This window comes from Pseudorasbora parva, chromosome 3 (assembly GCF_024679245.1).
Source record: "Pseudorasbora parva isolate DD20220531a chromosome 3, ASM2467924v1, whole genome shotgun sequence".
Classification (NCBI taxonomy): Eukaryota; Metazoa; Chordata; class Actinopteri; order Cypriniformes; family Gobionidae; genus Pseudorasbora; species Pseudorasbora parva.
The window spans coordinates 11,603,306-11,618,116 of NC_090174.1; the positions used below are offsets into that span (position 1 = coordinate 11,603,306).

A 14,811-nucleotide genomic window follows, 5' to 3' on the forward strand; every position below is an offset into this window, starting at 1 on the left:
CTACTCTTTTTCCGAAGGACATCCTGGGATTTTTAATGACCACAGAGAGTCAGCACATCAATTAAACGTCGTAGTGTCCCCATCACTATACTGGGGTGTTAGCACCCACTTTGACCACAGGGTAAGCACCCTCTGCTGGCCTCACTAACATCTCTTTCAGCATTAAACTAGTTTTCCCAGGAGATCTCCCATCCACGTACTGACCAGGATCAACCCTGCTTAGCTTCAGTGGGAAACCAGTCTTGGGCTACTGTTTAGTGGGAGTGAGTTACTTTCCACTGAAGGATCCAGCGCGTTGTAGGCAGTGGCTAAAGGCTGCTTATAATTGTAAATATGGAGGAAGCGCTGCAATGGAAAATGTGAAAAACCTCTGTGTTTGTGGACATTGTTTCAAAATGGATGACCACGAACAGTGTTTTAGGTTTAGGTAGGAAAACTGAAAAAAACTGCCATTTTCACGAAAGCTCTGGAGCTGTCGAAATAAATGTGCATTTTTTTTCAGTCCAGGTAACATGCAGAACAAGTAAACATTGCTCACTTACATACTGACATTGTAACAAGACAAAGTGGGTTGAAAATCTGCGACGTTACACTGTAGCAAAAACACCTGAAAATATAGTGTAACCAAAATGTACAACCAACTCAAAATGTCGTAATGGAAATATAGATTAAGACAAAACGTATATAATATTTATACAAAATGTTTAAATCAATACAATTTATACACTACTCTTCAAAGGTTTGCTGCTACTTCAGAAGCCATATTCTAATATGCTGATTAAGGAACATTATTTATTGTTAATAATGTTGAAAACTGCAAATAGTGAATAGCAGATTTTTTTTGCAATAAGTGTAAATAGTAGTTTTGCTATTTATAATTATAAATAGTGGCAGATGCTATTTGCACCTCAGTGTTGTTGTACATTAAATGGTATGCAATAATAACATAATATAAATTATAATATTTATTAAAATGATTAAATGGATGCCTCCTTATTGGGACGATAATGCCCTTCCTACAACCTAGCCCTAACCCTAAACATTTTATCATTAAACATGTTATTTCCACTTTTCTAATATTTTCTTAATTTTCATATTTTCTTTGATCTGGTATGTGACGGGAAAAGAGAGTAGAGCGAGTTCGGTAAAAGATGGATTCGAAAGGGTCGGATTGCATTAACACTTTCTGCCATGTGCCTTACCATCACAATAATGCTACTGTTGACAATGCAGCTTCCTTTATTGTGTCTGGCCCAATCAGACTTCAGTGGGCGGAGTTAGTGTAAATGGCCTCTGCCAACAAGGTGGACTATTTGCACTTAGAGTAAATTCAAAATCCGTATTTTTTTCCTCCAGAAATATGGGATGAATAGAAAGTTCAAAGGAACAGCATTTATCTGAAATGCAATTGTTTGATCTCAAATCTTGTAAAAGTGCGATTCATTTAAAAAAATCAAGTGCTACTGAGAATAATAAATAATGTGATTATATTCTTGTTTTTTTATTATACAAATGTTATTTACATTTTTTTTTTACTGTTTTCCTCAGTATTTTTTGTTAAAATCCCGGTAAATTCAGCTGAAGTCCACAGATTTCCTCCATATAAATATATATTAGTTACTATTTAGTGAGATTTGTTTTTCATAATCGTATTATTTCTCTTGCTGTTTTCTGCTGTTTGTGTGTGTGTGTGTGTGTGTGTGCGCGCCATATGTTTTCTGCTGTCAGAACTGCCTGTTCAGAGTGTAGTAGCCGACGGAAGGCCAGAGTCCTGCGGTAAGAGTCACTGGGTCACTGCCACTGCTATGGGGTTTTGCTGTGGTGTGTGTGTGTGTGTGAGCCTCATTCCTTCTCTTTTATGCCCGACGGACGATCACACTTGACCTGCACCAATCCTTAAGCATGCCTTGTTTTGGGCTATATATTGGTGGAATTAAATTTACACAAAGACATGGTTAATTATCAGAAAGGTGTGCTGTGCCTTTTCCTCACACACTTTAAGCTCTCTGCAACATACTCCCTGCTACACTTTGTCTGGCTTTTTTTCTATTCTATAGTGAGCTCATGCCTTTATTTTTCTTTAATCTTACTTTACAGCCATCTGTTTGATGTAAGCGAACAGAATGAATGAACAGATGCTTGAAACATTTTATTTAGCCAATCCTTTGTGGTTAGTTGACCAAGTGCACCCAGCTCATGTTGTTCATTAAGAATTGAATTTAAAATAAGCACATCATCTTCATACAGGAGTTTGACAATCAATTCAACTTACTAGTTTTCTACATGCTTAATACATGCTTATTTTTGTCCATAAAACCTGGTAATGTTTTAAAGCAAAAAAAATTAGACTTTTTCTTCTTCTTCTAAATTTAGGTTAAAATGCAACTCTTATTACATGTACTCAAAAATGGTAGAAATATGGTTTTGTGTTGAGACAAAAATGTATAGTTCAAATTAATGTGGTAGTAATAATTATGCAGAATGTACATACATTTACAATGAATACAACCAGTAATACAATAGATATGCATGAGAACGGGTAGTTGTCTTTCTAACAACTTCCAGGAGTATTAAAGATGCATCTAGGCCAGATGTCACATCCATAAATACAATTCCAAAAGCAGGTTGTCTAGTCCTGTTTTATTGAGTGTGGTTGTCACAAGTTTGGAGTGCATTGGTCTATCAAGTCCAATATAATGGAGTGCATGTGTGTTTTTGTGTTAGCAGCACAAATGGAGGAGCATCCGCTTTGTAGCCATCACACATGAATGGCTTATGAGCTACACCAAAGCGTTTCATGTAAACACATTGCAGACTGATTGAGTCTGGTGAGATAGTCGTTATCTGACATGTTTTTTTACACTTCCACTCTTCACAAAAGCAGTGTCCATGTAAAAGCTGTTAAAAGACACCAGTCAGCTGAGGCATAATGTTCTATAGTTTCTCTACTATATATTTGCCATACAGATGAAAATATTCAGATTTAAAAGAGAGACCATTATATATGCTGAATAAATCTGAATTTGTGTAGTTGGTGCACAAGTGTCTATATTCTGAAGATGCTTGCATAAATATGATTAGCTGATTGCAGAGTCAAAATGTATGATCTGTACAACAAGTCCATACAGAATATAATTTTCATAGTATTTTAAGGTTTCGCCAGTTTAGGGCCATCTTGAAATCAAAATTGACTCCATTTACTTTAATAATACAACTTCCTGACCTTATTGTAAATCAGTGCACATTATTCTTTAAAAATAAAAAATTATATATATATATAATTTTTTTTTTTTTTTTTTTTTTTTTTACATTTTCATCATAATGTAATTTGCTCCTACCCTTGACACCAATAAGCACTCTTATGTTCTATTATTTATAGATTTTTACTATATAATTATATTAAATCTCATTAAAAAAGTAGAATGGGTTTCATCTTGACTTAGATATGATCTAAAATCTTTCTTATTTCTCCTCAAGCTTATTTATACTGTGGAATGAGGTTTCATATTCCCCGTATTCACTCGTACTGTTCAAAAGTTTGGGGTCGGTACAACATTTTTGAAAGAATTGTCTTATGCTCACAAAGGCTGCATTTATTTGATCCAAATACTGTAAAACCGTAACATTATGAAATGTTACAATTTAAGAAAATTATTAGATTTTAAAATGTCATTCTAATATGCTTATATTTTCAAAATTAAATTAACAGTTTAATGCTGCTTAATTTTTCTTTTGAGCAACTTTTATTGGAATAGTTTTTTTTTAACAGTGTAAATGTCGTCACTTTTGATCAAGTTAATGCATAAATGCTAAATTAAAGTATTAATTTAATTAAAACAAACTTTTGAACAGTAGTGTAAAAGTCTTTCATGTATTTTCTCTCATAGATTTCCTGTCACAGGCATGCCAGAAAAGAAACAGGTTTTTGTTGTTTATGTCGTTTCTAAAGCTCTTTTATGACTGAGTGCATCTGGCATGCTCAAGGCCTTTTAAGAAATCATTTTCGGTGCGTTCACCTACCGTCTCTCAACCGTTTGCTTTTTTTTTATATATGCACAACCACTATACTGCGTGAGACCAGGAATAACACACTCTTCTTTATCCAGCTCCTTGAGTGCTACTTACCAAGTCCTCATCGTTTCTCCTTCACCCTCCATATCTTTCCATTCCTTTACCCCCCTCTCTCTGTCTGTTTGTCTCTCAGGGCTTGTGCAGCGTTGTGTCATCATCCAGAAAGATGAGAATGGCTTTGGGCTGACAGTGAGCGGCGATAACCCTGTGTTTGTACAGCTTGTAAAAGAGGGTAAGAAAGACACAAACCATGTTGTTAATTGTCCTTGTTTTGCCCTCCATAGCATGCGCATGCAGAGCAGTTTCACGAATGACTTGAACACACACTTGTCTCTTTTTACTACCCAGCCTTGGATAATTATCCAGTTGTGTAACAACACAGTACTGTATAATTACGACACTGACGGTGCTAAATACATAGTGGCGTTTCCCGGTAACTACAGTGAGGTGGTGAAAATGTGTATTCAGGCTACTTGTGATCCTTACACTGTACTGTGGCGGTATCATGACACAGTGATGGTTTCAGATCAAGGCACATATATATTTCATTCTTCCAGCAGACTGCATGATCTCTCCTTCTCTTCTTTTGCATGTAGATGGAGCTGCCATGCGAGCTGGTGTTCAGACAGGCGACCGGATCATAAAGGTGATGACCATCAGTTCCGATTTATTAGAAGAATGAGTGCAGTCTGTATGAACAACCTTAGAAACTGTTATTAAGGGTTGTGTCTTTAAGCCCTGAGGCTACAATACAAAGAAGCTCTCCAGACAGGCTCACCTGATGCCGGCAGGATGCCTCGGGTGCCGCGTTCTGCCACCTGCTGGCTGAATAAAGAAGAGGAGATGAAGATGTATATACTTCTCTGGTCATACTTAAGTTTGGAAATCATAATATGTCCTAAATTATGATGTGACGTGCACTACCGTTCAAAAGTTTGGGGTCAGTAAAATGCCTTGGCGAGCACACAGTCTCTTGTGCTCACCAAGGCTGCATTTATATAATCATAAATGACTTTAAAAGCCGTAATATTGTAAAATATTTTTACAATTTAATATGACTGCTGTCTATTTGAATACATTTAACATGTAATTTATTGCTGTGATGGCAAAGCTGAATTTTCAGCATCATTACTCCAGTCTTTAGTGTCATTTTCATTTTTCTTACTATTATCATTAATAAAAACGGTTGTGTTTGGGAATTGTGAATCATTTTTCAGGATTCTTAGATGAATAAAAAGTTCAGAGGAACCACATATTTAAAATAGAAGTATTTTGTAACATTATTATTGTCTTTCCTGTCACTTTTGATCAATTTAATGCATTTTTGCTGACTAAAAGTATTATTTGTTTAAAAACAAAATCATACTTTTGACCAGTAGTGTACCTCATATAATTTTGTCAGAATAAAATGGACACATTGGGCTTTCATATTTCTTCTAATTTCCACTGATTCTCGATTATCTTGATTCTAAAACCAATTTTTTTTATTACTGCAATAAAAAATATTAGATGTTAATTTAATATTAAAAGTAGTTGTGTCTGGACATTATGAATGTTTTGCACATTTCTGCAGTAATGAATTGGGTGTAAACGTGCTTAATTGACTATTTACACTGTAGGGCTTAATTTTCTTTATGCAAAACTTTTTTTTTCCTTTATGCAAAAATACTTTTTTTCATGATATTTACATAGTAACTTAAAAAAAAAAGTGTATATAAGTAACATGACATTTTATTCATCGGTGGGGATGTGTGACAAAAAGTAGAATTTTTTTTTTCTAATTGGAGATATTTATATAATTATCATGCTGTTATAGAGAATGATAGGAAATGTTTGTCTGGCTATCACCAGACCAAGCTCAATTTGAAATTGAACATTAGTCTGGGGAGTCTGCTGTGTATATTCTACTGCACAAGAGGCGTGATCAACAAGCATTATTTGAATGATTCTGTATGCGTGGCAGGTGAATAAGCCAGTCTGTGATTGATTCCAACAAAAGTGTAACAGAAACGGTAGAAATTAATCTACAGGTTTCCAGACTGAGTTGCCGGGCAAAATCAAATCGCCGGCAGATTAGGCTGGGTTTACCCATTTTAGGGAAATGTAGTTTGGTCATGCAACTTTTTCGACTTATAAACCAGCAAAACAAAAAACATGCTTGACTATTTTTTTAATTTTTTTTTTTTGCTATTACAGAAATAGACAAAGTAACTGGCAATATTGCTCTTAATGTTGAGAAGCAACTTTTAAAGGCTTTATATAAAAATAAAGTTGGGTTTATATCCCATAAATAAAATAAAGTTGGGTTTATAGTATGGGTTTATATAAGTATATACAGCACAAAATACAGACTAGTGTAGCATTCTGATTTGCTGACTATCATCTAGGAATTTAAATTAATCAACATGTTTTTTTTAATGCAGGTCAATGGGACATTAGTTACACATTCAAATCATGTAGAAGTTGTAAAGCTAATAAAATGTAAGTAGCTTTCATTTGAATCATTTTATTTATAAGTTATTCACATTTAAAGTGGACAGTACTTGGTTTCTCTGTACAGATAACGTGTGTGTGTGTGTGTGTGTGTGTGTGTGTGTGTGTGTGTGTGTGTGTGTGTGTGTGTGTGTGTGTGTGTGTATACAGCGGGCTCCTATGTGGCCCTAACCGTGCTGGGGAGACCGCCGGGCCTGCCGCAGATCCCCCTCTCAGACGGTGAGGTGGAGGAGGGGCCTTTCTTCTCACTCACTTCCCCTCACTCCCCAGGGCCCATCGGTCCAGACCGCTCCTCTTCTTCCCCCAACTCCTCGGAGCGCAAACCGACCCCTCTGCCTGTATGGGTAAGAACTGTCTTGTCCTCAGATCACAGAAAAACAGCCTTGATCTCCATAAGCCCCTGTTTTTTTTCTTTCATAGAACTGTAAGCCATTTACTACAGTACCTCATTGTGTTTAGAGCATCACAGCAGCAAAAATACAACAGTAGTCACATGCTTCCACAGACAGCATTTTGAACAGAAAAGTCATTTGACTTGTAATGTTAAAAAAGATTTCTATTTCAAATAAATGCTGTTCTTTTTAACTTTATCCCTGGTTTCACAGACTAAAATGCATGTTTTCATGCTGTTTAAACTGGAAGCATCTTGCACTGACATATCTTAAAATATGTAACTACCATTGTTTTGTCTCAAGATGCACATAAATGTCTTTCTCTAGTGCACGTTTATAAAAGCTACTTAAATGCCCTAATTTAGCTTCGGCCTAATTCTGGCTTAATCTAAGCCCTGTCCGCGAAACGTCTCGGTTACGTATGTAACCTTAGTTCCCTGAATAGGGAACGAGACGCTGCGTCACCGCTGCGGGAACGCCTCTGCGTAATGTGCGTCCTGAAGCACGTATGTAACCAACCAATGAGATGACGGAACGTCATAGGCGGGTGACGTCATCAACCCGGAAACAATAAAGGACCCGTGAACACAAACAGGAACTAGCTTCGAAAAGCCTGAAGTAAGCGCTCACGGACACACAGGGAGTATGACCGGGTGACGCAGCGTCTCGTTCCCTATTTAGGGAACTAAGGTTACATACGTAACCAAGACGTTCCCGTTTCAAGGGAACTCGAGCTGCGTCACAGGGCCTGAAACACAGCCAACATCTCTAGACAATTTATGTGCCATGAGCGATGATGGTCCTGCCACTGGCCCTGGGCCGAGCGACCTAGTTTCACCCCTTTGACCGCTGAGAGAATCGATCCCACACGAGGCTCTAATAGGCGAGCCCGCATGGTGGTCGAATCCCACACGATCCCCAGATAAGTAGTTCTCTAAGATGGCAAAAGCACACTCTTCTTGGGGTTCAATATCAGCCCCAGCTTTCTCATGTGAGCAAGAACATCATCTCGATGTTGAACCGCTAGCTGACTGCTAGAGTCAACCAGTCGTCGATTTAATTGAGAATTCGGATCCCCTGCATACGCAGAGGAACCTGAGCTGCGTCTACACACTTCGTGAAGGTGCGGGGTGACAAACCTAGGCCAAACGGAAGATGGATACATGGAAATATGTGTCTTTTAGATCTATCGTGACCAGTGTTGCCACAGTTACTTTGAAAATGTAATCTGATTACTGATTACTGATTACTCCTTTAAAAAGTAACTTAGTTACTTTACAGATTACTTGATTTTAAAAGTAACTAAGTTAGATTACAAGTTACTTTATTAGTTACATTCAGCAGTTGCCGACAACACCCCTGCCACCTCAAAATAGAAATGACAACCGTTTTTGGCAACACACTTTATTGCATTTATGCCCTGACGGCCCCAACTTTTTTACGCCCCCTTTTTTAGGCTTCTCCTTCGTTTTATATTTATTTTAATAATTAAAATGAACAATGAGATGTGCTGGTGGAAACAACATGAGACCATGATACCTTGCGCCACTGTCAAGATATGGCTCGCGCAGGGTTAAAGATCCGTTTCTTCAGTGCAGCTGCTAGAATTATGGCCTTTTTACAACTGGTTCCTTCATTCGTTTTCTCTGACCAGGTAGGCCTATCTATCTGATTGCGAAATGACCAGGAGTAGGCCTAAATGCCTTCCGAGAGTCTTTCGTATTTAATTCCGATCACTCAAACAAACCAATTCAGAAGGTGCATGAAAGCATTTCAAACTAAACCGGACAAATGTAAATATATTTGGTTGTTTAAACCACATGTGTAAATTTTACTCCTGGCAAATAATTAAAAAATAAATGTGTGAGAGCGTGTTATGTTGTAGTCAGATAGATATGATGGTGCTACTGCAACATTGCTGCAAATGAGTAAAGCAAGCCAACGCATATGGCCGTAAATGAAACTTTAAAATAAGTCACACAAAACAATCATCTTCAATATAAAATAATGAGACTAATGATCTTACCAGTGCTTAGGCCACTGTCTCTCATTTTGCGATCTTTGAATTTGAAATGAGCTGCTGAATAAAATGCAGGAATATTTTGCTTGGATGTGAAGTCCGTTAAATGAGCATATACCGCGGGAATTGAAGATCGGATTTATATTAATTTTGCTGAAGTGTAAGGTAGGCTATAAGACAACCTGCATGTACTTTTTTTTTTTTGTTAAGATTGTGTAGCCCGTTTCGTTTTTTTGAGCGCCGTTGCGAGCAGTAGGCTAATCTATCAGCCTGCCTCAGCTCGTCAAAAATGCCTTTGTGGTGGTATAATAACTAGCCTACTTTGTTTTTGATGTCAAAGTAGTTATATTTCGTTTCGTTTCTTTTTTAAGTTCATTTAGAAAAATGTTTAGAGCAATTTTTGTTTGTTAAATTAAAGTTTTAATTTTTTTATGTGACGACCCAGTGAGTTAACCGCATGTTTAATAGCCTAGTCTCTCAAACCAACTCTTGAATTGTCTTGCCTATATAAACTTTAATTTAACAAACAAAAAATTACTCTGAACATTTTTCTAAATTAGGATAATAAAAAAACGAAACGAAAAATAACTACTTTGACATTAAAAACAAAACTGAACTATTTTAATGGCTGCAACAATGTAAAAAGTAAAATAAATAAATAAAAAACACGGCTCCAGCCCTTGGGCTGAGAATTTTGATAAGCTGTCGGTTTTTACTAAGGAAAATGACTAAAATAGTAACTCACAGTGACTTGGATAAGTAACTTTAATCTGATTACTGGTTTGGAAATAGTAACGCGTTAGATTACTCGTTACTGGAAAAAAGTAGTCAGATTAGAGTAACGCGTTACTATGTAACGCGTTACTGGCATCACTGATCGTGACAAACCAGTCCTTGGACCTGATCTGTGACATGATCTGTTTGAGTGTAAGCATCTTGAAACTGAGTTTCGCTACCGCTCGATTCAGAACGCGCAGATCTAAAATGGGCCGCAGCCCTCCATCATTCTTTGGCACAATGAAGTACTGGCTGTAAAACCCTGACTCCCTACTGGGAGGAGGAACTCTTTCTATAGCCCCCTTTTGCAAAAGAGTCTGTACTTCTAGAGACATAACCAGAGCCTGCTCGGGGCCCACCACTGTGGGCAGAACCCCGTTGAAACTGGGTGGATGACACCTGAACTGGATGGAATACCCCTTTCTTATAATACGCAGGACCCAACGAGATACATTTGGAAGATTCTCCCACTCTGCCAAAAAATCTACTAAGGGTACCAGCCTTTCGAGACTGGCCTCTGATGTACTCTGCACAGCGAGCGCAGCGCCCTGAAGCGGCGAACCGTCAGGGAGCGACTGGCCCAACTGTAATAAGACCCTCGTGGGAGGGCGCAAGCCATCCTTGAATGACTCGCGAGGGCTCTCTGCGCCCCAGCATTGCGGCGGGGTTAGCAGATCGACCCTGTGATGGCACCGAAGGGAGGCGGGCACCGTATGCTGAGGTGAACACCGCCTGCCACCGGAGGGGACCATCCTCACGATCCTGACTCCCATGGCGCCAGGACCTTTTCGACGCAGCCTTCTTAGAGATAATGAAGGTCCTCAGATCCGCGTTACCCTTCGAAGACGCTTTGTTTTTGTTGTGCTCTGTGTGAGGAGCTCGTACTCGGTTTTTGCTGCTCCCACCCAGCAGCAGCAGAAGCCTGGGGTTTATGAGGGAGAAACTGCTGGAGCGCCGTAGACTGCTTCTTGGCCTCCTGAAATCTGTCGGTGACCGTAGTGACGGCGTCACCCAACAGACCATCAGGAGACAGTGGTGCATCCAGCAGAAAGCTCTTATCTTTCTCCTTGATATCAGTGAGGTTCAGCCACAAGTGCCTCTCCGTGGCCACCAGGGCTGCCATAGAACGGCCAACAGATCTGGCCATCTCCTTGGTGGCCCGGAGAGCAAGATCGGCTGAAGACCGGAGCTCTCTAATGACATCAGCTCCGATCTCCTCCCTTTCCCCCAGATCTTTTAGCAGGTCAGCTTGGTATGCCTGCACTATAGCCATAGTGTGCAAGCATGCTGCAACCTGACCTGCTGCCGAGTACGCTTTGCCCACCAAAGCCGATGTAGCTCTTAATGGCTTGGTGGGCAATGTCGGGGCTTTGATGGATGATGCCGATTTGGGAGAGAGATGGCTCGCAAGCGTCTCCTCCACCCTCGGCATCGACCCATATCCATGTCTTTTCAGCCAAACTATATTGCTATAGGTCGATGTTTGTGGGCTGAAAATCCTGGATGAGACCGGGTGATTCCACGACCTCGACACCTCAGTGTGGATGTCGGGAAAAAATGGCTAACCCCGACGTGGTGGTTGAGCAGAGTGCGCAGGAAGGAAACGCTCATCTAATCTGCTTCTAACAGATGGGCATCCCTGATCTCTTTCTTGTGACCAGTCCAGACTGAGCCCGGCCACTGCTCCGCCCAACATATCCACTAGCTCCTCACTAGCAGGGGAACGAAGTGGCGACTCCTCGTTTCCACTTGCGTCGATACTGACAATATCCACCTCCTCGGAGCTGTATAATTGCAGCATCGATGCCTCACTCTGGGCGGAAGAAACCGCAGCGCGTGCTTCCAAACCCTGAGTAGAGGGAATGGATCTGGCAGGTAAAGGCAGAGATAAGGCAGAGCCCGTCTCTAACACCACTGCCATATCTAATTGCGAACCCCACGACTGCAGCCGCCGCTGTGCCTCGGCAGCAGCGGGACCAGAGCCGCGGGGAACGCAAGCCGAATCGCCCTCCTCAAAGAGCACCCGGCGGGAGCGCAGCGTTCTTAATGGTAAATGCTCACAGTGCTCGCAAGCAGCCCCCTCGAGGGCTGCCTGAGCGTGCTGCGCTCCCAGGCAAACAACACACATGCTGTGTGTATCCCCACCCGTGATGTAGCGTGGGCAGGGATGAACACACTTATGAAAGTTCTCATGCAGTGATTGTTCGCTCGCCATAGTTAACTTAAATGTGTTTACAGTAAGTATATTGTTTTTTTGTGTGAAACTCTTTTTACAAGACAAAAACACCGAACTGACAGACAATGGTTACACAGAGCGCTACTGAAGGCACAGAAGCTAGTTCCTGATTGTGTTCACGGGTCCTCTATAGTTTCCGGGTCGATGACGTCACCCGCCTATGACGTTTGGTCATCTCATTGGCTGGTTACATACGTGCTTCAGGACGCAATCATGCAGAGGCGTTCCCGCAGCAGTGACGCAGCTTGAGTTCCCTTGAAACGGGTACCAGCCCTATATTCATCAAAGAATCCTAAAAAATATATATCACTACTTGCACAGAAATCATAAATTGCCCAACTGTATTCAACATCAATAATTATAAGAAATGTTTCTTGAGCACCAAATCTTTGCCATCACAGAAATAATTTACACTTTAAAATATGTTAGAAAAAGTTATTTTAATAATGATAATATTGTAATAATATTTAGCATAAATGTTACAATGTCTAAAGTGGACTATCGATCTAAAGTGTAAACAAAAATCTTAAACTTTTCAACGATAATGTATATTGATTATTGAGATTGGGATATTAAAATGTATTTATTTGTATAATTTTTTATTTAATTAATTATTTAGTTTTTTCAAGAACTATTATTTTATTATAAAAGAGTGTATTGTTGATTAAGACTTTTTGCAGTGCTGCTGCCACCATAGAGTTGCTTGACTACTGCAACCTGTTATTATTTTTATACCTGCACGTGTGCTATATGTAATAAACATTTGGTTTTGAACCATGGGAAAGAATTGCCTTAATTTGCAGAACTGGAGCTATTATTACAGACTGACTCATGTGTGGTTAACACTGTCATTGAGCTCATACACATAATTCTACATGCATCAACCACGTGATGTTGTAACAGAGTCTCTTCAATCTCACATCCTCTACAACAAGAGACGTGAGTGATCAGAGCCCCTGTGATGTTTGATAAATTGCAGGCCATGACGGAGGAGTACAGCAGGAACCCTACACCTAAACTACTGAAGGAAAACCAGGATGCCAAGAAGCACATTCCACAGCCCCAGGAGCAGCTCAGCAAGCCCACTGGGACTGGACAGGTACAGACTCATATGCATACACACTCACACACACACACAGACACGCAGTTCCTCTGCTTCAGAGGAATTATCGATTCTAAACCCTTAAAAAATGCATTACTGTGCTAAACAAAATGTTAATTTAATATTAAAAATAATTGTCTGTTATAGATTTGCATTAATTAATTAAGTTAAATAATTACAATTTAGGGCTTCATTATCTTTATTTCAAAACAAATCTAAAATATATCCAAGGCTTTTCTTCATGAGATTCACACAATCATTTTTTTAAATGTGTATATAAGTCATGTGAAATTTTCAGTGTGAAATCAGTAAAATGTGGAATGGGTGACATCAAGTAGCATATTTCTCAAGTATTAGCACTTCTGTTTAATTCATTTTTGTTTAGTTTAAAGTCTGCATGAAACAGAAGTTGTGAGTCTTTTCTTCCCTATTGGGACGCATATCTAAGTGAAAGTCTTCTTAAACAAGAAAAATGTAGGACGTGGCTTGATTTTGTCCAATGGAAATTGATTGGATCATTTGATCATTGTGTTTTGCTATTGCTGTGATGTCACGTGAGTGACAGGTTGTCTCGCCTTTGCGCCAAAAAATGTGTCATCAGACAAGAGAAGAGATGTAGCTGCAAGAGGGATGGGAAGTCCCTCTTTTATTTTAATTAAAGATTATGAGGGTACATGAATTTAAAAAGAAATAATGATGTGCACAAATAAATAATTTATAAAAAAAAAATTATGCAGTAGTTGTAAAAAAATAAATCAAATAAGAATAGCCAATTTTGGTTTCATTGTGACTTTAAGTAAAGTAGTAAAATAACTAAATAAACTAAAACTTTATTTTTAACTATATTTAAATTTAAAAAAAAAATAAAAACATCCAACAAAATGACAAACTTTAACAAAAATTTTATGTAAATCAAAATGTTAACAAAAACTAGTATATCAGTATAAACATTTGTCTAGCTATTACCAGACCAAGCTCAATTTAAGATTGAACATTAGTCTGGGGAGTCTGCTCTGAATATTCTACTGCACAAGGGCCGTGATCAACAAGCATTATTCAAATAACTCTGTACACAATTGGATAGTCCATCAACCAATCAGACCACAAGAGGCCTGATCAACAGGCAACGACCCATCGCTCCTCTATCTGACATCGTGTTAAACCCACCCATTGCATGGCAGGTGGATAAGCCAGTTTGTGATTGGTTCCAGCTAAAGTGTAACAGAAGCAGTAGTAATTAATCTACAGGTCTCCAGACTGAGTTGCCGGGCGAAATCAAATCGCCGGCAGATCAGGCTGGGTTTAACCAGTCTATATAAACATAGTATATATTCAATGATGCTGAAATAACTGATGTAGTCTAGCCCTAAACAGATTACAGCGACAAGCAATTTGTCTATCCACGCCAGATGCGACACAGCTACAAGATGCGAGAGCATGTGGGCGAAGTCTCTCTTTGCAAGTACACTGTTGTCTCAGAGTACTTGAAAAGTACATAATAAAATAAAATAAAAAACCTTTTTAATATTACCTCAAAGCTAGTTAATAACATGACCACAGAAACCATTTAAAAATAGAATAATTATTTTCCTGTTTATTGTTGTAAAGCTGCTTTGAAATTATCTGTATTGTATAAAGAGCATAACTATATTGTATATATACATAACTATAATGAATATAATCCTGTCTTGTTGCGTGGCGACAACTCTGATTAAATTGG

At 38.9% G+C, this 14,811-nt stretch overlaps 1 protein-coding gene across 8 annotated transcripts in view; it reads left to right on the top strand.

Moving 5' to 3' along the window:
- arhgef12b (Rho guanine nucleotide exchange factor (GEF) 12b) overlaps positions 1-14,811 on the top strand; it is a 119,009-nt gene that overhangs the window by 64,202 nt on the left and 39,996 nt on the right. For 6 of the 8 annotated variants that reach the window (XM_067437812.1, XM_067437809.1, XM_067437806.1 and 3 more), the window contains 6 exons: positions 1,729-1,776; positions 4,205-4,303; positions 4,668-4,717; positions 6,495-6,552; positions 6,715-6,908; positions 12,969-13,088. In XM_067437812.1, the coding sequence (XP_067293913.1) occupies positions 1,729-1,776; positions 4,205-4,303; positions 4,668-4,717; positions 6,495-6,552; positions 6,715-6,908; positions 12,969-13,088 (569 nt within the window). The remainder of the gene's footprint in view (positions 1-1,728; positions 1,777-4,204; positions 4,304-4,667; positions 4,718-6,494; positions 6,553-6,714; positions 6,909-12,968; positions 13,089-14,811) is intronic. The other 2 variants (XM_067437811.1, XM_067437813.1) reach the window with 1 other exon arrangement.